Genomic DNA, 26,034 nt, shown 5'->3' with positions numbered 1-26,034 from the left:
AATTGGTACATTTCACATAAAACAAGTGTAACCTCGGCATATTCAATGCATTATTTACTTGTTTAAGTTGATCAGAGGTTTGATAAATATTTCATTTGTAATTCATAATTCCTGTTTCTGTAAAGAAAACGTTAGAGTGTGTTGACCACTCTTAAAAATGGGAAAAACAAGAAAGCATCTTGAAATAAGATGGATTGGAAAAAATATGGGCATCTTTGGTCCATAATCCACATGAACACACAGTAAAACAATCTGAGATTATTGTAAAAAATAAAAATCTACAAAGGATGAGCTTTAAATATGAAATCTACAAAAGTGGATGGATGGAAGGGTTGGACATTTACATAAGCTGCTCTGTTTTTACAGATAAAGACAAAAATAACAAGTAAATATAATTTATTTTAACAGGCAATTTCACTTGATAGAACCTAACATAATATGTTATGTAATTTAATTTCTTCCTATCTGTGTTTTGCATGACAGCAAATATCTCTATTTGGGCACATTTCAGAGAACAGTGTGGGATTATTCTTTTAGCCAGCTGCATGGCAGTGTGCAGGAGGAAATAGGGGGCAATAGTTGTTACTCTGCTTCTCATTTAAATAACACTGCAATTCTTAAAAGAGTTTGTATTCATGTACATCTTTCAAACTGTGTGTCGTTGACCTCCGATGCAGGACAGGCTTGACATAATCCATCTGAAAGAGCGCTGAGTCAACAAAAGCTAAGCATGCAAGTGACAAAGACACACATTTTAAATTAGATCACAAAAAGTGCGAGGGTAAAGCTCGCACACGGAGACGTGCCGCTGCCTCTGCTACGACAGCTTCACCGCTCGGCCTGAACCGCCTCTGATAAGAAACCTGGACAAGAGCATTTATTGTTTGCAAGCGAGTCCGTGAAAGAGGAAACCCCCACCCCGAGTGTTGAAGAAGGAGCCGCCATGCACCAAATAGCGCCGCAGTGACTGATTATCCCCGTGCTAATGTGGTTATTAATCTGCAGGCGCAACGTCCGCGTGTAAATAGAAGCCATCATGCATTCGTTAGCAGAAAAATCTCTGGCGAGTCCCACACTCGAGCCCACAGACACCCACACCCACCACATGCCCGGTCCCATGCCTGTGCCACAGACACATGCTGCTTATGATGAGTAATACTCACACAGAGGGAGGAGAAGGGGAGAAGAGGAAGAAGGGGAGGAAGATTAAGGGGTGGCACAGAGCTCCCCAGGCTCCTGGGGGGAGAGGCAGGAAACGATGAGAGGGGCGATAGTGGGGACAGAGCGATGGAACGCATGAGCTGCAAGGTTTTGAGGCAGCAGCTGCAAGCTGGGTGGGTTTTTATGGGGGGGGTGGGGGAGTTAGAGGAGGAGGAGGATGAGCAGGAGCGGGTCCTCACACCTGTACCAAAGAAAGGCAACAGTTAGACTACGGCCGATCGGGGGAGCCGAGCGAGGGAGGAAGGAGTTTTAAGGCCAGTGAGCGTCCAACCATCTGTGACTTCAGAGCCTCTTTTGTGTTGGACATTTAAAACCCTGGCTCCCTCTCTGGCAGAATCTAAAAAGGACACAGTGGGAGACGGGAATGTAATTAAGTAAGTGGGCAGAGCTGCTGGTTTGGTTGGTATTTCTCGCTAATATGAATTCATGCCTTTAGTGTTACACAACGCAAAAAGGACTCTGCAGTTAGTGCTGCTGATTTGACCAAACTCTGGAAATGTTCCCACTGTGACCAGTTTAAGATTATCTGCTGGACCAAAGAGAAATTCGTTGCAGGAAAAGCATCTCCAAAATCTTTTGGCTGTTCAGTCCTCCATTGTTTTTAAAGTTGATTAGAACATTTAGTAGTGTTATAATTATTAATCCACGCTACGTTTCAGTGTGGTATGAATAAAATGCGAGAAATAAATCTATTTTTGGATGATGAACCATGTTTATCTCGTCACTCTGCACAATGAGCTGAATACTTAGGGAGATAAAAAAAATCCCTAAAGGAAACTGCAGCAAAGAGAGGTGGCTATAACAATAATTAGACAGACTCTTGTCTAATTATCAGGCTCTGTTTGGGAGGAAAGCTTCCAAAAGAAGCTTTTTCTGTCGAAACATCGCAAATGCAAACTTGTCAAAATGTCTTTGGCTGCTGTGTGCTTTGGCCAGACAAAAGTCAAGTAGGACCGGGCATCAAGTGGTCCAGGAAGGTGCCCTCTGTACAGTATGGTCCGAGCTATGATCTAGTTAGGAAGGGATTGAAATGGTACAAAGATCCCTTTCTCTGCATATGAAATGCGGCAGAAAAACAGAATGACAAAGAACTTTCCAATGGCCAAAAAGTATTATCAGAAAGGTGCTAGCGAGAGTGCTGTATACAGTAACAGTAGATTATTCTACTGTTTTTAAAAGTGTGCAGAAACTTGCAAGAGAGACTGATCAGTCATACGGCGAACGTGCTGCGATGGTGGAAGAGAGACATACAGAAGCTGGCAGAAGCCGGTAGGCAGGAACCAGCAGCAGTGCGCCGCTGGTTCCTGCAGTAGCGCAGCGGTGTGCAGCTTTACACCAGAAATAAATCAGCCAAATCAATAAGCTGCGGCTGAAATAATCTACAAAACATTTGTGAATATTTTACCTTTATTGTTCGGTTCTTTGCGGGTGTTTGTGGTGACACAATTATTTCTCAAGTTTGAACATGTCACGAGTGTTTCTTCAACTTAGATATTATAAATATGCAAACTAACAGCTGTCTTAATCCCAGTCCTGTTGTGTTTCTTGCACTATTGCCAGTAAAGATTTGTTCATGACTGGAAGCTCACAGGACCTCTGGCAGGACCCCGTAAACCAGCATCGTTTCAGGCTCGTCACTGTGGGGAAACTGTTTATTTTTGGACTAATTAAATGCCACCGAAAAGTCAATGAGGAGACTGGAGCAGCAAAGGTGCTACAGAAGCTCCGACGAGTCTCCCCTCCCCCCCATGGCGTCTGAAGTCGACATGATACAGAGGCACAGCGTGTTTGTCTTCCCCGCTCAATAAGCAGGAGCAAAGCGGGCAATCAAGAGGGGAGTGTGAATGCTTCCAGTTAGGAAAAGAATCGGCAGGAGCTCCGCATTACAACAGGTAGGTAGGAGGAGATGCCGCTGGGCTTCTAAAAGATGTGTTGCATTGTCCCTTTTTTACTCAAGTCTTTGTTTTAGACACACAAAAAAACAGAATTATGGAGGCAACTGAAAGGCAGACAGCAGGTGGTGGATTCAACTCCAGATAAGAGACCGTGGGTTTTTTGGCTTTGTGAAGAATTGATCACACTTGTGCTTTATTTTGAATGTACGTGGGTGATCAGGAGGCTCGGCAGAAGAATGACAAATCTTCTATCAGTTTTCCTAAAAAAAAGCCCAACAATACCTGACAGAGTCCCTTTCAAACATTATCCCAACAAACCCTATAGAAGATCATTTTCAGACCAGCAGTAAGTCGAAAGGCACAACTGATAGTATCTATTTCCGAGCGAGCTCCACATAACTGTGTGTAAATCTAGCTGACAGTACCGGCTCTGCCTAAACGCCAGGAAGCATCATCCATTACACTCCCATCGAACCCGTGCAATTGGGTTATCGGCCGACAAGATCTGCTGGTGCAGCTCCGGCCGCGACGTTAAAGATGAGGGGGTAGAACAAAAGTGACAGAGGGAAAGGGAATATCACAGCTAATTTCAGGAAATGCGATTGTGCACCGTACGAAGTGGCTGGAGCGCAAGGGAAAGGGGAGGGGGGGGAGAGCGGTTCTTATCGCACACGAAGAGCTCATTTGTGAGTGAGATTGTTAGGGATTCTCTAGACTCGAATGGTGAGATAGGGAAAGCTTATGTTCACATTTGCTAAGTGTGGGCAGGGCGCAGTTTTTAGCTCAGTCGGCTCAAGGGATTGCAAACTTTAGTCGGTGAAACATCACTGTTTCGCGCTTATATTTAAATAAAATGCCTTGGAAGGATAGCCGTTTGGTACAGGCAGTCATGATCCTCGGAGAATAAACTGACTTTAATCGTCATCCTACGACTTAGTGGAGCCTCTGGCAACAGAAGTATTTTCTGACTACTACAGCATCCTTATATGATGTTACCGTGCTACATATAACTCCTCCATCTGTTGTGCAAAGTGTGACTCACTGCAGGCTAGGCTATAGCTATTAGCAACTGAACATACGGTAGCCAGGAAAAAGAAAAAGAAACTGGATCGTCAAGCGTTAAGTCAATTTTTTGCAAATTTTACATAACAACAAGCCTGCGATGATAAATTTTGCTGAATGACAGATTGTCCCAGAAGTTATTGCGATAAAATATATTGTTATTTTGAGATCACTTTGAAGTAATGCAATGATATAATGGTAATGGCATAATAATAATACGATTTCAAAGATAACTTTCCATTCTAATGAACGTTTAACACTGGAACTGGAAGACATTTTAAATATCCAAAAATAAATAAACAAAAACATAGAGGCAAAACCTTAAATGAATCATGAAGTCTCTGCGAACAAAATTATTCTTAAAAAAAAAAAAAGAGCTATTTGAGGTGAAAACACCAGACTGAAGAATTTTACCATACAGATTTTGGTTGAAAGAGAAATCATGTGATTAACTGATTTATTGGTTATTTTGACAGGCCTATATAATAATTGATTTTGGGCACTGAAGTTGAAAATAACTCTCCGTCTTCCACACGTTGGCTATGCACCCTACGTAGTTTGTAGCAAACATTAAATTTGACGTCTTACGACAGGAAAGTCTTGATTCAGGGGGTAGCTGTAAAAGTCAGATCTTGCAGAAACTACCTTTACTAGTAAGCGGTTTTGTAGCTGCACAACTAGAAAAGGGAAAAAGTAGTATTTTTCTGAATGTTTCTCTTATAAAGCAGATGACTGCACGATGTTGAGATTGCATTCTTTTGCTTTAAACTGACAGACTTTTGGATTATTTTCTAAATAAGAAAAAAGACCAAAGAAAGGTCATTTGGTTTTTGATGCAGGCATGTTTGGCTAGAAGCAAACACTTCATTTCAACTGACAAACACGGTGGGAGAAGAATGATGATGATGTGGCGCTAAGAAACCTGCCCAGGTGACGTTTTGCTGAGACGGGACGGGTCACCCATCAGCTCAGTATATTTTATTCAGCAGTAGTAACCCTCTAAAATAGAACAAAACTTAAAAGAAGTCAAGCGGCACAAATGTGATTAACTTTTTAAGAGTCGTCTGTCATATTTTATGTGTGACACCATACTGACCCCACCGAGCTCCACTCCGTGCCGCTTTTGGCTCTGTAAAGCTGGAGTCTATTTGCGATGCGAAAACAACCAGGGTGGGGCCCAGAGAGGTCAGCGTCACGGGTTTACGACTGAGCTGCATTTTGATGTCAACTTAACCACACACTTGATCTGTACGACAAAGCAGACACCGGTCAGACACGGCCGTTTGTGTTCTTCGGCAACAGAGAGGACGAGAGGACGCATGTAGACCACAATGGGAGACGAGTTCATAAAAGTGAAATGAATGATTCATGTGAAGTCTGGATCCACTGCTTGACGAAGAGGGGCTGGGTGAGAAGGTCCGACCGGCGAGAAAGGAGACTAGAGCAGTATTAGTCTGCCAGTTTGCAGAACATAAAATCTGGCCACTCAGGCTGTAAACAGTAATCCACTGGGGGAATCAAGGAAACAAAAGAAAATGAAAGCAATAAAATATGCGGTGCAGCGGTGGGGGGCGGTCTGACTGCAGCAGAGGTGATGCAAAGGAGTCGGGCAAGGCAGCAGAGTAACATATTGGATTTTACCCAAACATTTTTCAACCTAACTTTTTTTTTTTTTTTTTAAGCTGTTGAGTCACTGCGCTACATTACTGTACTTCTAAAAAGGTCACCAAAGTTCAGCTGTTGTCTTTTATTTTTTTCAAAGCTGAAAATAAAGTTCTCCGTTTTTCACTCTTTTTTTTCTTTTAGTGCAAACTGAACACAATGTTTTATGAGTAAAATATGCATAAAGGTGATATAACTCAGGGGATGAGGCAAGCAGAAGTAGACATGGGGGGAAAAAGGGAGAACGCTACTTTATAATCTCTTCAGTTAAAAATGCGACTTCCTCGTGAGGTTTTTTTTTTTGCAGCTTTTGTAAAGCACTAAATGGAAATATGGTAAGATACAAAGAGACGAGAAAACGTAGCTGGTTACATAATTTTAAATCGTTTGTAGCTCCCGCTTTGACTTTCCTTTGTGCACAAAGCAAAAAAAAACAAAAACAAAAACAAAAAACCACTGAGACGCATGCTGTTGCAGGAAAGAGGTTCAGCTTGTAAAGGGATGAGAGCCATAACTACCTGGGAGTCAGTGCAGTAGGAAAACCACAGCATGAGAGTCGGGCTCAGCTGCAGACTGACAAACACACACACACACACACACACACACACACACACACACGCACCTACGCAGAGGAGACATATGGAATTACAGCATGCAGATAACACACACAGCTCTGCTAAGTCAATCCCAGATCTTTTCTCCTTTCTCAGCTCTGAAATCAACTTTACTGCGCTGTCCTCTGAGACGCCTGCAGAGAATTTTCTGAGTAGAGCAAACCCTGGGAGTGAGAATGAAAACGGAGCATTAAAAAAAAAAAGAAGAAGAAAAAAAGAACCTTTGTGTCCTGTAAAGTTTTCATAATTTCATGTGGTGCATGCTTTTTTTAAGAGGATTAAAAACTTGTTAAAATGTGATTATGAGCCTTGGCTCCATAGTTACAGTACGAGTCACGTATTCCACACACATCCCCAAAAGTACAGACGTGGATGTGCTTCAAGTGCAAAACAAAAAAAAAAAAAAAAGAAAAGTTCCCATATCCCTTAAAAGCTAGATGCATTCATTATTAATCGTCCCCATGAATAAAGAGGCTGTTTTTCTCTTTAAATGTGCTTTAAAAGCTGTTTAGAGTGAATTATAAGATAAAAAAAGACACACAGGAACAGGAGTTAAAGCTGACAGAGTAACAATGTTTTTCTTAAATCTGCTACTCTTACAGGCTGTTCTGATCCCTGCTTTTAAGCTCAAATCTCATCCCCTCTTTGTTCGTCTTTTTTTTTCTCTTCCCAAAATAATCCCTTGATTACACTTGTTCTTTCATTAACTGCAGGCGTTTTCTGCTGAGCTGTGCCGCTCTCCAGCAATAACAGTAAAAGCGACTGGATGTTTATGTCGCTGTCGCCTGGCTACCCCCGAACACAAACCGACAAGGTTCACACATTCGAACGGCTTAACGTATATTTGGACACTAAACCGTTCCAACACTCTTCCAGAACTCCTTATGCGTTTGGGTTGACTTGAAGATGCGTGAGAATTAGCCCAGCTTTGCTCCAAATAGTGACATTGAGAGGAAAGTGGCTGACGTCCTTCAGTGCAAAGGTCACAGAGTTGACCTACCAGAATTTTCTAAGTGCTACGGATCAAGTTCAGCCTGGTTCAGGCCTTACAGTAAAGGGAAATAGGTGCATTATATTAAGTTAAGTAAAAAGAGCTACAACACCTCTATAGCACATCTCAATAATGTATATGGAGTGTGGAAGGCGGCTTGTCGCGAGGACACGTTGCAATTTATCCAGTTACCCAACAATTTACAACAAAATTATAAAACAAACTGATAAATTGATTTTATAATGTATGCCAAACTGACAAACTATTGTTGTAAATCTCGAGTTTTGTTTGATTGTTCGATTGTTGCTGGGTGTTTTTTTTTAAAGCTGTTGGTGATGGTAACCTTTCTATCTGTCAGTAAAGTAGCAGTGGGAGACAACATTTTGCTTTTAGCCTATTTGCTAAGCTACTTAGTTACACAGCTCCTTGCAGTAATTTTGGCACCATAGTTATTGCAATGAACACAAGCGTAAAACAAATGACACTTCTTAAATGTATCCCACATTCTAGGGTAGCATATCTTTTTAGATTTTAACTATTATTTACGTTGATCATATCTTTTTAAAAGTACAATCCTAGATATGCGAAAGGAGTAAAATTGCCACACTCCTAGCTCAGAGTACTTAATTTATGCTAGTCAACCATAATACTCCAGAATAAGCAGGATGCTTAATGTAAGGCTGTTTAGTGCTGGATCTCACATAAAACAACTAAAAACTCACACTGTGGTAACATTTAAAGTTGCTGCGTCATCCTCGTGCATTTCTACACCAGATTAACTATAAGATCCAAACCTGCACGGACCTGTGTGTGTTATTAGCGTGAGGTCTGAAGTCTTACTTTTCGTCCAGGTTGGCAGAGTTTCTAGATGAGAACTGGACAGTCTCGCTGTTGGAGCTCTCCTTGTTATCCGCTGTGCCAGTGGCTCTGATGAAGGGGTCCCGCTCAGCAAACGAGGCTGCTGGCTTACTGCTGTTCTCCAGGTTCAGCAGGTTCAGGAAGGACTCTGCGCAGTCCACCTGGTTTGGGGAGAGGGGCCACGCGGCCGTGGAGGAGATGAGCTGCTCCAGGTTCTGATTGTACTGATTCTTCAGATTCAGGGATAATGATTTCGCTGATGACAATTGCGAACTTTGTGCCGTCTGTGGAGCATCTGGAGATAGACAGAGAGTACAACATGCTGTCCTCAGACTCAACGGAAAACACAAAAGGAAGAAGTTGACTACAAATCGAATGTTGGCTTTTTTTTATTATTATTTGCTTCGTAATGATCCCCCACGGAGCTGACTCAGCCCAGAGAAGCTGGCAGGGTGCCACCCACCCCACTCGGGTCGTTTTCTATCAGAGGGGATGACATGATTAATACAAGCATGAAACACGATGTGACAAATTAAACTGCACACACACACAGAAAAAAAAATGTGCACAGACACATCCATGCACACTGCACAGAGTGAAACGGTGGTTATTTCTGGCAAGATCAGCCATTTTTTTCAACCTGGCGTAAACACAGATGTATAAAAAAAAAGTTATGAGGGCCAGAGAAAACGGTTTTAAATCTTACAAAACTCTCCCTTAGGCAGTACAAATTTACTCTGCACAGTTTGAAATGTGAAATCGTGTGAGAAGAGATCGGCATATAAAACGAAGAGGGAGTCCAGGAGCACTTCTTCTCGCACTCGGTTATTAGACCTTAAAAAAAGCGGCAACGTTGCAAAGTAAAACTCAGCTTTAAAAGCAACGCCTTCTCAGCAGATCATTTTGCTTGTGGGTGACATCAGCCTGAGCAGCAATCTGTGTTTACTGCTTAATTGATGGATGTCACCTTGCTAACATTCAGCTAGCACCGTGTTCTCTGTGCCTTGCAATTACAGCCTTTCTGTTGCTACCATGGTGCACCAGCTACCAAAATCATAAGCTAGTGTAAAAGTTTCAAGACCTCGATTCAGTTCAGACTATTGGAAACCTTACAGTGTCAAAGATGCCAGGGATGCATGAGACATCTACATTCCCAACGGGGACGTTGCCACTCACCTTGCCAGATATCGTCTACATTAGAGCTGTGTCTTTGTGCCAATCTGAAGGATGGTTTCTATCAAGAAGACTCTGTTCTCGCTTAAAAATAAGACCACCAAGAAACTGGGTTAAGCAGCACACTGCCTCCACTAGATCTTGTGTGTTTTACAGCAGGATGTAGTTGTTGTGATTCATGGTTTCCCCAGAAATAAAAATCAATTGAAGCCACCTTTAAAGTCAAGTTGGAGCCGATCTCAGGATTTTCTGTTTCCTTCTGTTCCATCAGGCCACGCTTTTGTTGGTAAAAGAGATTCTATCCGTTCTTCTTCTTTTTACAGAAAACAACAGGACTGATTTATTTTGAGTATTGTTTTTAGTTATGATGATTTTGTTTAGAAAAATATGTTTGTTTTTCATCATATTCCTTTTGGGTTTTAAATGTGTAACCTTGCCAGCTCTTTTGTTTTTTAAGATGCTGACTAGTTTCAATAATATGCTACCCTGTTAAAGAACAGACAATTTCTTTGAAAGTGAAATAAATTAATTTGAAACCATTAACAAAAATCCAACATGACAGACACCATAGACCAGCCTCCACCATTAAACCATACTTGAATGGTATTTGCATTATTGCTTATTAGGTTTTTCCTGTCAAACACTGGATTAACGTTTCTTTTTGTCTAAAATGCATCTTATGAACATGGCTTCCCTAAAACGCTGGGTCAGGATGAATCCGACATTTGGCTTGCATCAAAATATTTTGAAAAAAAAAATGTTAAATTAATAAATGCAATTGGAAGGTTGATGGAAGCATATGAGACAGAAGTCTATCCAATAGCACAAACGTGAATTCAAAATCTAATCTTCCAACTCAAACAACGGCTCAAAGTAAAATGCTTGGACACTGCCCGGCTTGAAGCTATAACCATCTTCTGTTTCATTTTTATTATACACTAAAGAACCGCTTTTATTCTCTTTGTTTACTTATGAGAAAAATGAAAGGCTGTGCCTCCACTGAAGAGATATTTTTAGCAAAAATAATAGTAATAAAAAAAGCCCCAACCGTCATCAAAGATTTATGGGATTGCTCTTTACTTGTGCCTGGAGGACAGTTTCTTTCTCTTCTGAACTGATAAGTGGAATCCCGAAAGTAGCACTAAGGGAAAAAGCCTTTGGAAGGGGGGACTCCTAAAACAGCCCCTGCACCAATAAAACCCGTCCTTCAAATCGGCAGGCGGCCACAGAGAGCAAGTGAGGCTTGTGTTGCTGCTGTCTGCTTCACCCGCAGGCGAAGACGGGAGCGAGCGACGACGGCAGCAGCAGCTGAAGGAGCTGACCTGACAGTGTTTGCGCGACAGACTCCCGCTGTCCCTTCCGGTCGTCCGTTGGGTCACTTACCGTGTCCGTTAGCCTGAGTGTCCTGTCGCGACGGCTCTCCTTGCGCTCTCGTCGGGGAGCGGCCCTCCATCTCTTTCAGCTGCTGCACGAGCAGCGCCAGGTGCTGCAGCAGGTCCCTGTTCTGCAGCAGCAGCTGGTGGATGCGGGCCTGGGCCTCCATGCGAGCTGCAGTCTCTGCTGCCACCTGATCCTTCAGCAGCTGCACCTGGAGCCACAGCAAAAGGCAGAACGAATGTGCTTGCGTGTGAACGTTATCCGTTGAAAATGGCCGATTTGATGATCTTCCCTGATCTCCTGTTGCGTCTCACCTCCCACCACATCCAGAGAAGAGCTGTATGGCTCTAGGACTGGAATGTTGTAAATATCTGATAATTCTGACTGACTGAAATTTGGTACTTTGACATGCATATTAATTTAATGCAGCTTTCAAAGATTCAATTAATTGACATTAGTTATTTTCTGTACTTATTCTCGTTTCAGTGCTGCCCCCTATGGGTATAAAATCAACATCTGCTTGTTTTATAATTGCAGGTGAAATAAAACCTGAAAGATTTCAAATGGTAAAACAGATTCAACTGGCAGATTCTTGATCAAAAAAATGAAAGTCCTTACTGATGATGCACATGGACTAACATCTAATGAAAGAAAGACTTAAACAACTTCTCAAAAGATTCTGATGGCTTTTAAAGTTACCGGCACAGAGATGCCACTGGGCATGTTTTCGACACAGAAAGTGGAGGAGGATGCATCAGACCCTTATTTCTTATTGCTGTTTAGATTATTGTTGTATTGTTCAGCACTTTATGCCCTTCCAGTTTTTTTAAGGGCTCTATTAATAAAGTTGGATTGGATTGAATCTTGGAGCCACAGGTTCTGCAGGAGCATCAAAAATATTACTACCCATTCAGAGATGCATGCATCCCTCTTGACTCAGGGCTGCATAATTAGTCAATATCAATAATTATTGATTCGTTCTTCTGTTTTAAATATCTGAAATACTGCCAAACTGGTGACCTGACCTTTCCTGGTTTGTCTGAAGTTTTTACTCCACGCCATTGTTTTTTTACTCTTAAGCAGTTATGAGGCATGTGACTGCTGCCAGGCAAGTTACTCAACAGGCTGTTGCTAGGTAACCATAGACTGAGTGAGTTAGTTGATGTCACACACCTTGCTTAGTTGGCTGTGAGATGTTGAGTGGCTAAAGTCTTTCGTCTGCCTACATCTCCCAGAATGCTGTGGGTTTTTGGATCGGAGTTCAGCGAAATTATTGAATCTTCTATCAGAAGTATTATCTACTGATATTGATTATGTCTCTATCATTATATATATTATTACTGATTTATTATTCAGCCCAAGAGTTACACTTAATGCAAAATTTCTAATCCCAAAACCAGAAAGAGCAGAATTGCTAAATTGTTCCTAGTATACACAGCAGAGTGCGTGTGGCTGCCGCTGTGTGTCCTACCTGTGTGTGTGTGTGTGTGTGTGCGTGTGTGTGTGTGTGTTTGTGTGTGTGTGTCCTACCTGCGCAATGGCCACCTGAGTGTGCTGCTGTTGCTGCTGCAGCTGCTGCTGAAGGAGCTGCAGGTAGTGCTGAGAAGCCAGTGGAGTGAGAGACGAAGAGCAAGGGCTGCTGGGAGTGATGCCTTGAGACGTCACAGTGAAGACGGACCGTCTGTCGATGTCCTGACAAATATTATTAAACACAGACGGAGATCATGAGTGGTTTTCAATCTTCTCTTTTCAAATCCCACAACTATTGGATACGCTGCCAGCAGAGTCTGCTGTGTCTAATAACAATAAACGGCTCAATTCAGGCTCGGTTTCAGATCGTATGCGTGAATACTCTGGTTTGTGCCTCTCCCGGTTTACCCCACGGGAATTTCAAAGTGATTTTCCAGATGATCTCCAGCAGCATCATTTTCCCTGAGGAAATAGTGCAGTCACTAAACCTGACCAGCCTTTTCTTTCACACCGCCAAGACAACTGGAGAAAACGAGTAAATCAGCATATTGTCTGGGATCCCGCTGAGAAACATAAGTGTGTAGTGAGAGAACATGCTTGCACAAAAACACATGGGATCTATATTTGCACCTCTTCTTCTGTCTGCAGGCACACAAAATGAGGCTATGCAATTCTGTAATGCCCACAGTCCACCACTAGAGGGAAACACAGCACAACAAAAACTAAAGCAAGCTCAATGCGAATGACTAAGAAGTCTCATACTAACACAGCCTCCTTAGCCTACTGAAAAAATATATATAAAAATTATATAAATATATAAAATGACATAAGTGTCACCAACCATAAGACATTTCCTTAAAAAGCCTGAAAGCATATTTTCCAATTAGTCTATATAAAATAAAGATGTGCTAAAACCACAACTTTAGGCCAAATGTCTGACACATGCACAGAGTTCTCAGTGAGAAGTCCTAATTAGGATAACTTACTGTTCAACATATGTTTAACAGCCAGTGATTTAAAATCCTAGTCCTGAGTTATCGCCACACAATTTTACTAATCCTTGTTTTAGGTTATAATTCCACCTTTTATCCAAGTCAGGCAGCAAAAGCTCTCTAAAGGAGGCACAAATTAGAGAAATCCATGTTAATTTCCAGAAGAATATTTTTTTTCCATATGAGAAAAAAATAAAATAAAAAATTTGTCCCACGCACATGTGACACCTCCACGCCTGACACAAGCATCACTTCCATCACAGCGTTTAAGTTTTCAAAATCTCATTGTTCCATCCCCACATGATTCTCTGCTTATCTTCCAGAGCAGATGTATGAGAACCCTTCAGATGGATTACTGTGACGTTTCTGAGAAATCAAAGAGAGCAGACGGGGGTTTTTGGGATTAGGTGTCCCCCCACTTTTTTTCACAAGGCGAGCAGGAATATTCAGGTTCCCCGCACTAATCCCTGCCTGTCTTTTTGCAGTGTAATAATTCCATCTCCCACAGGGACGGCGTCCCGTCTGTCAGCGCGTCAAACATTTACAATATACAATGTGATCTATTTATCGGATACTAAAGGAGCGAGGCGTTTTGTGCAAACGTTATCTGGTATTATTAATCAATGGAGAGCTGAGGGTAACGATCTTGTCAGATACTCTACAGTTGCTAAGCTTAATGAGCCATCTGGAAGCTCTGCGCTCAAAAAGCCGAAACCCGACATTGAATTGCAGGAGCGGAGTCAATATCCCGCAGCGACAAAAAAAGCAAAATGCAGCTTGAGCCCAGGAAACCTGCAATCATTCAAACCAGGAAGATTGTGCTGCCTCACACTGCCGGCGTCAGAACTGACAGGAGGTGGAAGTGCGAAAGGAATAATCTGACACCAAAAAATGAACTTTATGACTCATTTTACTGCAAGATTTACCCACTAATGAGAAATACGGACCTGTCAGATGCTCTCTGTAAGAAAACTCAGAGCTGAACGACAACGGAAAAGATCGAAAGACCATAATAAGCAAACAAAAAGCTTGGCGAGAAAGTCACAAGAGTTCAAAAATTGGGAAACAAACACAAATATATTTAACCTCAACTGCCAGATTTCACACGACATACAATGCAAAAGTTAAAGGTTTGAGAACGCATCAATTCTTCCAGTTTTATTAAAATTAAACTTAGTTATTAGGTAGGTGGACCAATTCTGAACATACCTATACAAATATGTCTTTTTCAGGGAACAAGATATAAGTTATTGACTTAAAAAGGTTAATTAAGCCTTCAAAGGTGATTCTACCAGAATGTACAGGCCAAGCTGTGCCAGAACTACCTTGACCAGAACAGTCTCCAGATTTACTTAAACCTTATGCAGGTAGTTTGGGATGCACTAGCCAGGAGAGTGAGAGCAAAGGAACCTACAAGAGCCACATGTTTACAGGAACATCTGCCAATAGGTTTTATTTAGGGATATCAGAGTTACAGGTGCAAAATCCAAAGACACGGCACTGAAAAAATGTTCACATGTCAGGAAAGGATTAAACTGTGTATTTTTTGTGTTGTTCTACCACGTAAATCCCTAATAAATTACCTGTAGTTTGTTGTTGCTACATGAAAAAGGGGAAATGTTCAAGAGGTACGAATCATTTTGCAAGTCTTTTTTACATGGCTGTTCAACATAAAACTCAGTGCAGAGCCACAGACGAGCTGAAACTGTCTACAGCAAATATAATAATACTATATTAAAAATGTTTAAGTTTTAGCTGAATTCTCTTGAGAGCAAATACTTTTTAGGGGTTGTTTCTCCAGCAGGTTTACATTAGTGACGTCTTTTTTATTTTTATTTTTTAGTTGGCCTACAGTTTTAAAGGCATTTTGTTAGAAGCAGGGTCTTTAAGTGCTTTAAGTGCAGACTAAAATGGTTTGTAACATAAAATCAATTCCAAACTTTACTGTCGCCAGTTTTCCTACTTTGTTCTACAACTCAGCAAAGGTTATATCTTCCTAGGGATTTTTATGGCAGACTAAAGGGATTTTCCTTGGCAGACCATTGCTCTGTTGCTTTTAAAGTAGAGCCACATATCTTTAAAAATGTGCACTCTTTACTGCCTGGAGAGCAACTGAGAGCTGCCGTGGCTGGCCTGCAAACAAATGCGTTTTAAAAACTGATTTAAAAATTGTTCAATTCATTTAGAGGGACACTGAATCCCCAAGACCATGTGTTGTATCTGAAAATACAGTAAAATAAGTATTGATCTACAACTATCTGCTCAAATTACAAAGCACATAATTCTAAAGCACAAACGTTAGACCCGCTAATACTGAAGCATCAGAACGACACAGCTCTTATTTCAGTTTACGTAGCTCTACTGGTTCAAGGTGCGACAGCGCGTCCTTGAGCTTCTCACCATGATTGTCTGGCCTGGTTTGACCACGTTGAGTTCAGCCAGGCTCTGCAGGATCTCTCCGACTGCCTTCTCGCACAGCAAACCGTCAATCGAAGGATCTCCTTCTCCTCTTCCTCTTCGCCCTCTTTCATCTGTATCCTCGTCCTCTTCATCCCGCTCACTTCCTGTGAGTTTACGAGCTGCAGAGAAAGAAAATAAAGCGCACACACAATACTCCACTTTAGGTGCTATACGTGCAAATGTCTGGCTGTAAATTATTCATTAAATTCATATTACACATAGATGGCATGACGGCTGAAAGCTATTTTTGGAGCAAACAGTAATTTATCCAGACGTGATGAAGAGCTTTTCGATCCCAGGGAGCTGCGGACTCACTGCGTAAATTACAGTTATTAGCTCAGATGAGTTTCAGCCCACAGAAACTGGTCTGTTGTTTTCTTAAGTTTGTGCCACATCCTGCTTTACCGGGCACCGGTGCTTTTGCTGTAGGATAATTGATCAAAATTAAAAAGCTGGTAAGGTTTGATGGTGACATCACCTACAATAAGGCATGGAAGTGTAATCTCAGAAGCCCCAGTCAAATTTACTTACAGAAATCAAATATTTGGAGGTTGAAGTGCCTTGTAGTGATAAATGCATGGTAATTCAATCAATCTTATGTTAATCGTAAATTGTCTGGTTTCTAGTATCACAGTGTATTAATTATAATAACAACTCTCTTGCAGAATCATCTGCAATTAAGATTTGAAATAACATAAAACACAATGAATGCAAAATAAACCAAGCATCTAAAGACATTTGGTTTTCTCTGCTGGAGTTTGAAGAAATGAAAAGTAATTTAATCCACAGCTTCCGAGGTTGCAGTAAATATAACACCTTTAATCTCAGTCTTCTTCTTCCGTTTCTGCCCGAGACTGAAACAGAAAGTCGACTCTCGTCCCCAGGAGGCTTCATATCCAGGTCAGATCGCTGCAGCGAATTATGCACAAACAAGAGACTTTGGGCTCATTCTTATCATCGACACACCAACAAACAGCAGGTAGATGCCAGAGCTGACAGATTCGGGATTAATCATTGATGGTGAATTGGATGAGAGCTAATTGTGTCACCACATGTTGTGTCAGATGTTCCCAACAGGTGCCCGGCATCACAATGAAATAATCCACAAGTTTGACAACTGCTGCACTTCTTTTCTCGCGTGACGAAAACAAATCCGTAAAATACGAATTTATGTAAGCATTACAAAAGCAAATCCTTCAAATTAAAGAGAGAAACCCAGAGTTAGACTTCAACTTTTCCCAGCTTTGAAGTGTCTCTTGTTTGTTTTAATTATAAAACGTCTCCAGCAAAGAATCTCTCTTTTTTTTTTTTTATTGTTAGATTCGCACAAATTCTGAGTTGTGATTTAACTAGATGCTGCTCTGCTCTGTACATTTCAAGTACTGGCTTCTTCCTCGCTAGGCGGCCTTTCAGCCGGCGTCAGTTCAGAGAACAACAAGCCTGCAGGTGGAGACGCTCATTCACCAATCTGCACACAGACCCATCCAAGAATTTCCAGTCATCCTCTCCACAATATAAATCCTTCTTGACTTTTCTGTCCCTTTCCTCCTCCGCTGGTAATTTCGCCAGACGAAGTTAATCTTCCGGCAGCCGGAAGACAGCACCTTGCATTACAGTTTTCAGCCCAAAGGGATTCACGAGATCTCATCGTCGGTGTGTTTTTCCTGTGCTCTGTTACAGAAAGCGTGTCCTCACCGTGGCTGCTGGGCTCTTCCGTCGACTTGTCGCTATCGCCGTCCGCCTGTCCGTCGGCGTACTGCTCCTGCTCGACGTGCTGCAAACTCAGCTTATGGCAAACCTCAAACGCCTGACCCACAGTTCGCACAATACGCATGGCCTGAGTCTGAGAGGGGGGGTAGAGTTAGTTCACAGCTAACGTGGAGAAAAGTGAGCAGAATATCTGCTGCTTACACGAAAGAGAAGCAACACAGAAACACATTTTACTATTCGGTTATCTTTTTTTTTTTTGTCAAAAAGAATATAATACCACTTTTATATGGAACAACTGAGCCAAGATAATGTATGGCAGACATAAAGGAATGTCTCAAAAGAAGAAAAGGACAAGATAGTTTTCTAAAATGTGCATTTGTACTCGTCCTTTAGTGCAGCTCGTTTGTATTCACTGCAGGCTATAATTCTAAGTGGGTGAATATTAACTAAGCCAATGGAAATTGAGTTCAAGATCCAATTTAAAACTCAAAATGGATAGCCGAACCGCCATGAACAGAAAATGAATTTCGAAAGGAAACTAATATTAAAATGAAAGAAAATTAAGTGCTGTGGAAAAAAAAGTATTTAAGCCTAACAGATTTCTTCTATTTTTGCCTTTTTCCTCCAACTAAAATGTTTCGGATCATCGAAAATAATTATAACATTAGAGAAATAAATATATATAGATTTCAAATGACTTTATTTAATTGTTTAAAAGAGCCATCCAAACTAACATGGGTTTTGATGATGTGATTAATCACATTTTTTGGTTCAAATTCACTAGAGGTACCGACATCTGATGACTGCCAGACAATTACAATGAAAATATCACCTATATATAAGCTGTCTGACAACATAAACAGGATAAAAGATCTCAAAAAGAAACACATCATAAACAAGAAAGGAAAAAAATGGGCAAAAAGTTTATAACTAGACTGCATATGGTGTTTTTAATTAGCAATTTTTATCAGTTTTTCAGTATTTTGGTGAATTTCCATATACTGCAGTCTTCTGCAGCCTGTGGATTAACATCTTGACAGAGCATCATCCATTTTTGTCCCATCAATAAGCACCGAAAGGTGTGATTTCTCTGCAATCTGCACTTACTGAGGAATAGACCGAACTGTACCTTCTTTTTAGATTTGAAGACATTACATCTGAATGAATTACTGGAGCCGTCTCTTGCAATGTAGCTGAAGATCTTCAAGTCCTGGGAGTCATGCGATACATAGAAAATCCTGCAAATGATGACAGCAGTCTGAAGTCATCAGTGAAATAAAATCGTCAAGATGATCCACAAAGCTCGTTGGCACTGACTTTTAAATTGTCACTAATAATAATGACTTAACCAACAGTGAGGAAAAGTAGGAAAAGTTTAACTTTTTCACTTTACATGAAAAAAAAACATAATCCTGTTCAGCCTGCAAGTAGGTCCCAGTTTAAGGTCTTTGAGGATTGACACTGGGTTAGATTAGATCATGTTCATGCATGCCCAGTTCAAATCTAAATCTCACTCAGAAGCTACAGTAAGACATAAAAAATATTAAGTTCAGAAATCCTTTCCATCCAATCCGATTGATATTCAAACGAATGGTCAAAATCCAGTCACAAGACTGGATTATTCAATCAAATAGCTCAGGGAGGGATGAATGCAAATAGACACTCCAGATTTATGTATTGGCATATTATTTACAGTAACAGGTCCAGGTCATTTTATGTTTCTGACCAACTATGTAAAGCCATAAGAGGAGATCTTTAATCTACAATTCAGTTTTCAGCTTACCTGTATATTGGATCATGCATGATCAACATCTTGTTCTCATCCCATGTCCATTCTTTTCTCTGTGTAAGACAGAAATCAGCATCGTCAGACATAGATACAGAGTTATAACTTCAACTAGTAGAGTTTTCCGGGGATGTGGGACCTTCTGCTTTTTCCTCAGTGCCACCTTGACTCCATCCACAGACACCACAATGCTGACCTTCTTCTTCTTGATGTTCTTGGCTTTGAATTCATACTGGAAAAGAAAATCAAAATAGGTGTGAGTTATCAACACAGGACAACTGTAGGTTGCACTACGTTCTTTTTAGGGGCCCCAGAGTAAAGGGGAATAAACACAAATCTATCCCTTCCTCTTTGTAGTTCTGCATTGGTCTGACACATAAATCCCAATAAAACACATTAGAGCGTATGCTGTTAGTGGGAAAGGCACCATACTTTTGTAAGCAGGCATTTGCTAGACCTGGACACATTGACACCAACACTTCTTACTGGACAGAGTAAAATCCTGGTTTTGCCAGGAGATCAATCAAGAGAGCAAACACTTCAAAATAATATTTTTGCTAAGAAAACTGAGTTGTTTTCACAAAAATCTCATAAGAAAAGAGGCTTTAGAGCTACCTAATGTTTTCTCATCTAGTAAAGTGAACCATCCAAGCCGTGTGATTATCCTTGTTGTGCTTGCTTAGTGCAAAACAAAAGCTGTGCATGCACTTAACACGTTTCCCTCTCGTCAGCTAGCCTCAAGGTCTGCTGAGGCACCTTGCATGTCTGCTCCGTCGCCTCAAATCAGCGGCCAATTTAAACAAGAAGCACTTAGGCTCCTTCTAGTTGCAATCCAGGAAGGCGTACAGGGGGACTATCGGAAAACAAGAGCTAAAGCCGGTCCAATTCAGCTGAGAGGAGACTGCTTTGCTTGGGGACTAGACTGCTGAATGCGCATTTAATGAACATATATTTAATGTGATGAGAGGCCGGTTTGTTCTCATGTTTCTCCTGTTTGCTGGTAGCAGCAAGTCAATGTCTTAGCTTCGTTGTAAAAAACTGGACAGAGAGAAACTAGCGAGTGTGTGTATCTATGTGTGTATCAACATAAGTCGTAGCCAAGCTGCTCATGAAGAGAGTGGGAATGTGCATTACACCAGGGAGCATCATTACAAGAGCAAGATGAAAAGCGTGGACCTTAAATATTAACCATGATGCACTGCCTCTGCTGCAACACCTGCACACCCAAACTAAAGTTTTAGAACAAGTGAATACACTTTGCAACAAAAGGATAAAATCCTCCAGTTAAAAGGCGAGCTGCTGGGAAAAAAAAAACAAAAAAAAAAAAACAGGCCCATATTCTTGGCTGAACTCTCAAAACTACTTTTAACAACGTTTGCTAGGGTTTGTTTGTTTGAGTGGCTAGAGGGAAGATATAACCTGCATCTTTACAGCTAAAAAGGTTTTAAAAGGAGCTTCAAACTTTTTTTGTTTTGTTTTGTTTTACTTGAAATGGCGATAAAAGGTGATTATCAGTCGCTATGGCTGTTTTAAGAACAAAAAGCCTGTGTGTGATAAGGCTGGGTTTTCAAAACAGAATTTCTTCTGAAGCCGTTGAGACCTTAATTCCATCAATTTGTAATTTAGTTGCAGTATCACATCAAGCTACATAATAGTTTGATGGTCACTTTTGGAGGTGGTAGTGGACAATACAGTAATTTGCTGTTGCTAGCTGTCAGCTAGCTTTACTTGGGTAAAGTGCCTTGCCTAGGGGCACATTGACATGCAACTGGAGGTTGTTGAAATAAAATCCACAACTTAAAAAGACAGGGACGCTTTTAATTTATTTTTAAGATTAAGTGGCTGCTTAATTGCCTGCCACTTTTTGGCTTTACACTGATTATGACAATGGCAATATAGTCATACTGCTACCGACAACCTTTCTGATCTCCAAAGGAAAACAAACAAAAAAAAAAACCTGCTCTATTGTAAATGTTATGAAATGACAATAAAAGCCAAATTTGAAGGCTTGGTATCAGATGTGACATATACAGCCGATCCATCTACAGTAGCTTTAAAAGGAAAAGTCTCACTTGGTAAATTTGCACTGTACTGTAACGTCAAAAACTGTCAATTTTGATTTCAGTTCTTTCACAACAAAAACTATGCATGGCTTAGCTTACAACATTTTTTCAGGACTTTAAAATAAATGCATCTTACATAAAGCATATGGAAATGCAATATTCTTGTCAACTATTTCATAAAATTTCCAACGACACACTGCTTTTTAAAATCTGACAGAAGGAAGTAAGTCATGAAAACTGTCGGCGTCTGCAGGGCCTTGTTGGATATCTGTTGTTGCGGCAGGCGTTGTGTCTGGGAGAATAGCCGGTGCTATAATTAACAGGTGCTATGCACACATACTGTATGTACTGTATGTTAAAATGTGCAATAAACAGTTGGGCTGTGCTGCATCAGTGTGAATAATTTCCCCAGGAGCTTTACTATGCAAATGAGATGTTGCAGCGAAATAAAACAAATGTCATCACGGAGACCACGACCGCTATAAGAATGAAGAATAAAAGCGATGATTGGAGGTTAGAAGAACTGACAAAAGAGGCGGGGTACCATCATCATCATCATCATCATCAATGGATCTCCTGGGAACGCAACCTTCCCATTCAGCCGCGTGATGCTGCTATGCAACAATTAGCTCAGCATTATGTCAACAAGGCCCGTCAGAAGCCATTAGAGACGGCTATTGTTCTGTTTTCTTGTGTAACGCTTGGATATGCACACTCTGTTTGAACAGACTGAGAGCAAATAAATGGCTTAATTTACCAAAGCAGTTTTGTAGCTGCACAATGTTTTGCTTGCATGTTCATCATCTGCCTGTGTCCGCTTTAAAAGCTGGGCTCTCCCTGGCCTGAATCCACAGTGATTAAAGTTTCAGTCGCTAATTATCCAGACCTGAGTCCTGGGAGAGCTGATTAAACGGAAAATAGGCGGGAGAAGCAGAAACACACCAGAGACACTAAAATGGAGTAAAAGGGAGAGCCAACATGTCGAGAAGTGAAGTGCTGTTACCGTAAGATGAAAAGGAAAGTTTCAAAAGTGAAATTCAGATTCGGTTGTCTTTATTACTGGAAGCTGATGAAGCCAATGAAAAACACACTTCCTGTGCTGATCCGGTTCTTTACCTGGAGCTGCTAATGAGCTGACCTAATTCAGAATAATCAGTTTTGTTTGTGGTGTCAGCTTCCAAAAAAGATGACAGAAACATCAATCTATTAAGAATCTGAGTGTAAAGAAAAAAAAAACATTTTAATGCAAGCAGTGCTTTGGGGGAAACCTTTGATCTGTATCCTTTGCACTTTAAACAATTTTCCTGCTCTTTCATCAAGTATGCCACTTATAAATCCCCCTTTTTGATTTGAGGATTTCCTCACATCCCAAAGTTTGACTCATAAACTTCGTCTCTCCAAGTCTCTTGGCATCTTATAAAAAGTTTCCAACATCAAATTTTTCAACAAAATGTTTCAATGTCCCAAAACCAAGAGTGGTTATTTTAGCCACGGGGGGAGAAACAACAACAAACAGCATCAATGTAAAATTGCTAAATGGTTTTCATATGAAAGTTAACCCTCACCATGTTAACGTTATGTAAACCCTCAAAGCTGTACCAGCTCTGTGGCCTGGTCTGAAGTCAGCAACAGCAATGAAATGTAAAACATGGTGTCTTTTTCAAACAGGCTAATGTTGCTATTATAGTGTCTGAATTTGCTTCAGTATTTGTGTCAGAACAAAAACGCAGCTTTTCCATAATTTAAGCTTCATTCCAACATCACGCAGAAGCAAAATTCAATTTTCAAATTGCATCTGAAAGTATGAAATTTTTATCATTTCTTAAGTGCAAACATTTGTTAAATATTTATGCTTCTGATGCAATTATAGTGTAACAACAACAAGAATGCAATTGGCATCTGATGAAGGAGAAAGAGGATTTTAATCCCAATGGGTTTTTATCCTGGTAAAATAAAGGTTAAATAATTCTTTCTTTTTTTTTTTTTGTAAATAACGTCAGCAAACCCATGAAGAAATAAATGCTAGGTTTAAGCTCTGCTTACTCCACTGTGACAGTTAAAGAAACCCTCTGAACTGCAATAAAAATATTTAGGGTGGTAATTACAGGCATGCAAACGACTTTGGCTTCAAGTTCTAAATTGCTCTCTTTAAAAGATTTGTGCAAAAGCCGCAAACTGAGCCCAAAACCCACGGAAGTGACTCTTGCTGTGGTACATGAGTGCAGGAGCTTAGTGGAAACAGACTGGGGGTATTTATTTCAAATGCTGGCTGTCACCATTAGGGCCGTCAGCCTCATCGGTCTTTTGATGCATTTCCATCGCTGCTCCTCTCTACAATGTATTATGAAAAGTGTCAGAGAGAATGGTGATTGCCGTTGTGTGCACTGAGTGAGGAAAGAAAACTGGCTCTCATTACAGCGGCCTGGGTTATGAGTTATGGCCTGGCAGTTTAAAAAGAGACACAAACATTTAACAGGAGACCATTTGTCATTCTGAAGCAAATTTATAAAAAAACAACTTGGACTAGCTTATTTCTGCCTCGTGGCCGTCCTGCTTGCCTGCTGTCCAAATGTTTCCGATGCTTTAAATGTGCGCGGCATGTCTTTGCCTGCATCGGATTTTGCTGAGCAACAATTACCCCTTACACTTCATAATGGATGCATGCTCATGACTGCCCCCCAGAGGTGAATATGGGGTGTGATACTGGTTTCCAGTCCATGTCAGGACCTACCAGTGGGTTCCACTGTGAAATAAACACGTGTAGGTTATGGAATGAAAGGATGATACGAAAGCGGTTCGTCTTTTCAGCACTGTTGGTACTGATCAGAAATCAGCTGGGCTGCCAAACATTCACAAATACCTTTTGTTGCCTCAACATGATATTGATGTTAGTGCCAATATATCTTGCATCCTTAAACCGGCATGTTTAACCAAATTGTGTCATATGTGATGCAATCTTTTGCAACCAAAGCTGACACTAATGCTGCATTATTCCTGAGAGTTACAGCTGTTAATAAATTAAGCCAGTTGCATTAGTCCTTTTTTGGAGAGTTAATGTCATAAGCAATCCAATTTGAGTCGTTAAAGTGTCTGAACGCGATCCAGTCCTCCACAAAATGTAAAATAAAACCAGTGATTTAATAGACAAGACATAAACAGATGTAACTGGGATTTTTTTTGGTTGTGGAAAACCAAACTGATTGTTTTATTTTAATAATTGGCTTTAGCACTAGCCAGGTTGAGGTGGAAAATCCTTCCAAGTGTCTCATGTTGATGTGAGGAACGATATTTCCACATTAGTGCATTCACCAGCAGTGCTTCCCAAACCTAGTCTTCAGGGCCCGCAGCTCTGCATGCTTTGCATAACGACTTACTCAAACATGCCTGATTCAAATGGACGGTTACCTCTTCAGGCAGTCAGGAAAAGTTCTGCTGAAAATTGTCAAAAACCCAATTAAATGGGTCGAAACAATGGAAATTAACTCGGTCACATGTGTGACCCAATATCTATGCCTGATTTGTGAATGCTATGTAACTCCAATTCCTGTATTTTGCCATGGCAACCATTTCATGACTCTTAGTTCTTGTTGGTTTAACAGCTTTAAATTTCTCAGTTAGTGAAAGAGCTATTTTATATTTCACCCATACTTTGGTTTACACCAAAAAGTAGCCATTGAGTGAAGAGTCATCTTCGTCCTGGTAAAGTACCACAGCCCTGCCCAGTAGAACCAAACCTTCCAATGGCATTAAGGGTTTAATATTAAGAATATTTGCTTTTACAGTGTAATGTAGAAAGCAGCAGTAGCCATAACTCAGATCAAAATTTTACTAAAAATCAATCAATCAATTTTCCCAAGTGCAACTGCGTGAACAAGCCTCCCATTAGGTTGAAGTGGTTCTACTGCGGCTACGGTAAATAAACCCTTTGGCTCCAATCTGCCGCTGCCAACAACCTCTTAATCACAGGCCACTGAGTCTTACAGTCATTGTTACTTCGTTTGTCTTTGAGAGGTCTTGCTTGAGAGAAATTCAAAGGGTAAAGCTGAGAAAGGACTAGTGAGGGTCCACATGTGCTGCTAATGGACATTTCTAAATTGGATAAAACAGGCGGATTTAGCAACAGCAAATCACAGAAAGAGAAATCCGGGGGGAAAAGTGCCAAGAGACCGAATGGAAAACAGTGGAATGTGGGTGCAATGTGGGTCACCGATGCTCCCTGTTCAACCATTAAATCCATATAGGAACCCACAATAGGCCCTATAGATCGCAGCCTAGCAACCCCTTCATTATAATCCCAAGGATTTGGGGAGTTCCAGGGAATTTCAATGCTTTTTTCCCCCGCAATTCAGTTTACAAGGAGCTGACTGTGGGTAACAGAAGTGACAGGGCTACTGCCCACCATCTGAACCTAGAAAGATGGAAACAAAGTCTTGCAGGTCAACATGTACCCTTTAAATCATTCGGTTCATGATTATTTCATTTGCTATAAGTGCATTTCATTTTCTTCACAATAAACCCACTCAAGCAACTGCTTCCCAGAAGTTCAATGAAATAAAGATAATAAAATTTAAAAAACAAAAGCCGAGCTTTGATCACAGCTGCTCTGCTAGTCTCGGATGAATTTAATTTTCCTGCTGGCCAAGCAGGAGGGGCTGAATTACTCCCATGACAGCGGAGATGAACAAACCTTCAGAGTGAAT

At 40.9% G+C, this 26,034-nt stretch overlaps 1 protein-coding gene across 1 annotated transcript in view; it reads right to left on the bottom strand.

Annotated features, from left to right (window-relative positions):
- The window catches only part of LOC106932550 (carboxyl-terminal PDZ ligand of neuronal nitric oxide synthase protein), a 53,759-nt gene that overhangs the window by 4,963 nt on the left and 22,762 nt on the right, over positions 1-26,034 (bottom strand). Inside the window, exons 3-10 of the mRNA XM_088010846.1 lie at positions 19,411-19,503; positions 19,269-19,327; positions 18,615-18,723; positions 17,471-17,618; positions 15,716-15,894; positions 12,384-12,545; positions 10,860-11,064; positions 8,286-8,598 (exon numbers count right to left, since the gene is read on the bottom strand). Of these exons, the coding sequence (XP_087866972.1) occupies positions 8,286-8,598; positions 10,860-11,064; positions 12,384-12,545; positions 15,716-15,894; positions 17,471-17,618; positions 18,615-18,723; positions 19,269-19,327; positions 19,411-19,503 (1,268 nt within the window). The remainder of the gene's footprint in view (positions 1-8,285; positions 8,599-10,859; positions 11,065-12,383; positions 12,546-15,715; positions 15,895-17,470; positions 17,619-18,614; positions 18,724-19,268; positions 19,328-19,410; positions 19,504-26,034) is intronic.

Source organism: Poecilia mexicana, unplaced genomic scaffold (genome assembly GCF_051168715.1).
Source record: "Poecilia mexicana isolate PSO_F unplaced genomic scaffold, ASM5116871v1 scaffold_12, whole genome shotgun sequence".
Lineage (NCBI taxonomy): Eukaryota > Metazoa > Chordata > Actinopteri > Cyprinodontiformes > Poeciliidae > Poecilia > Poecilia mexicana.
This window is presented reverse-complemented; position numbering and strand designations above follow the sequence as displayed.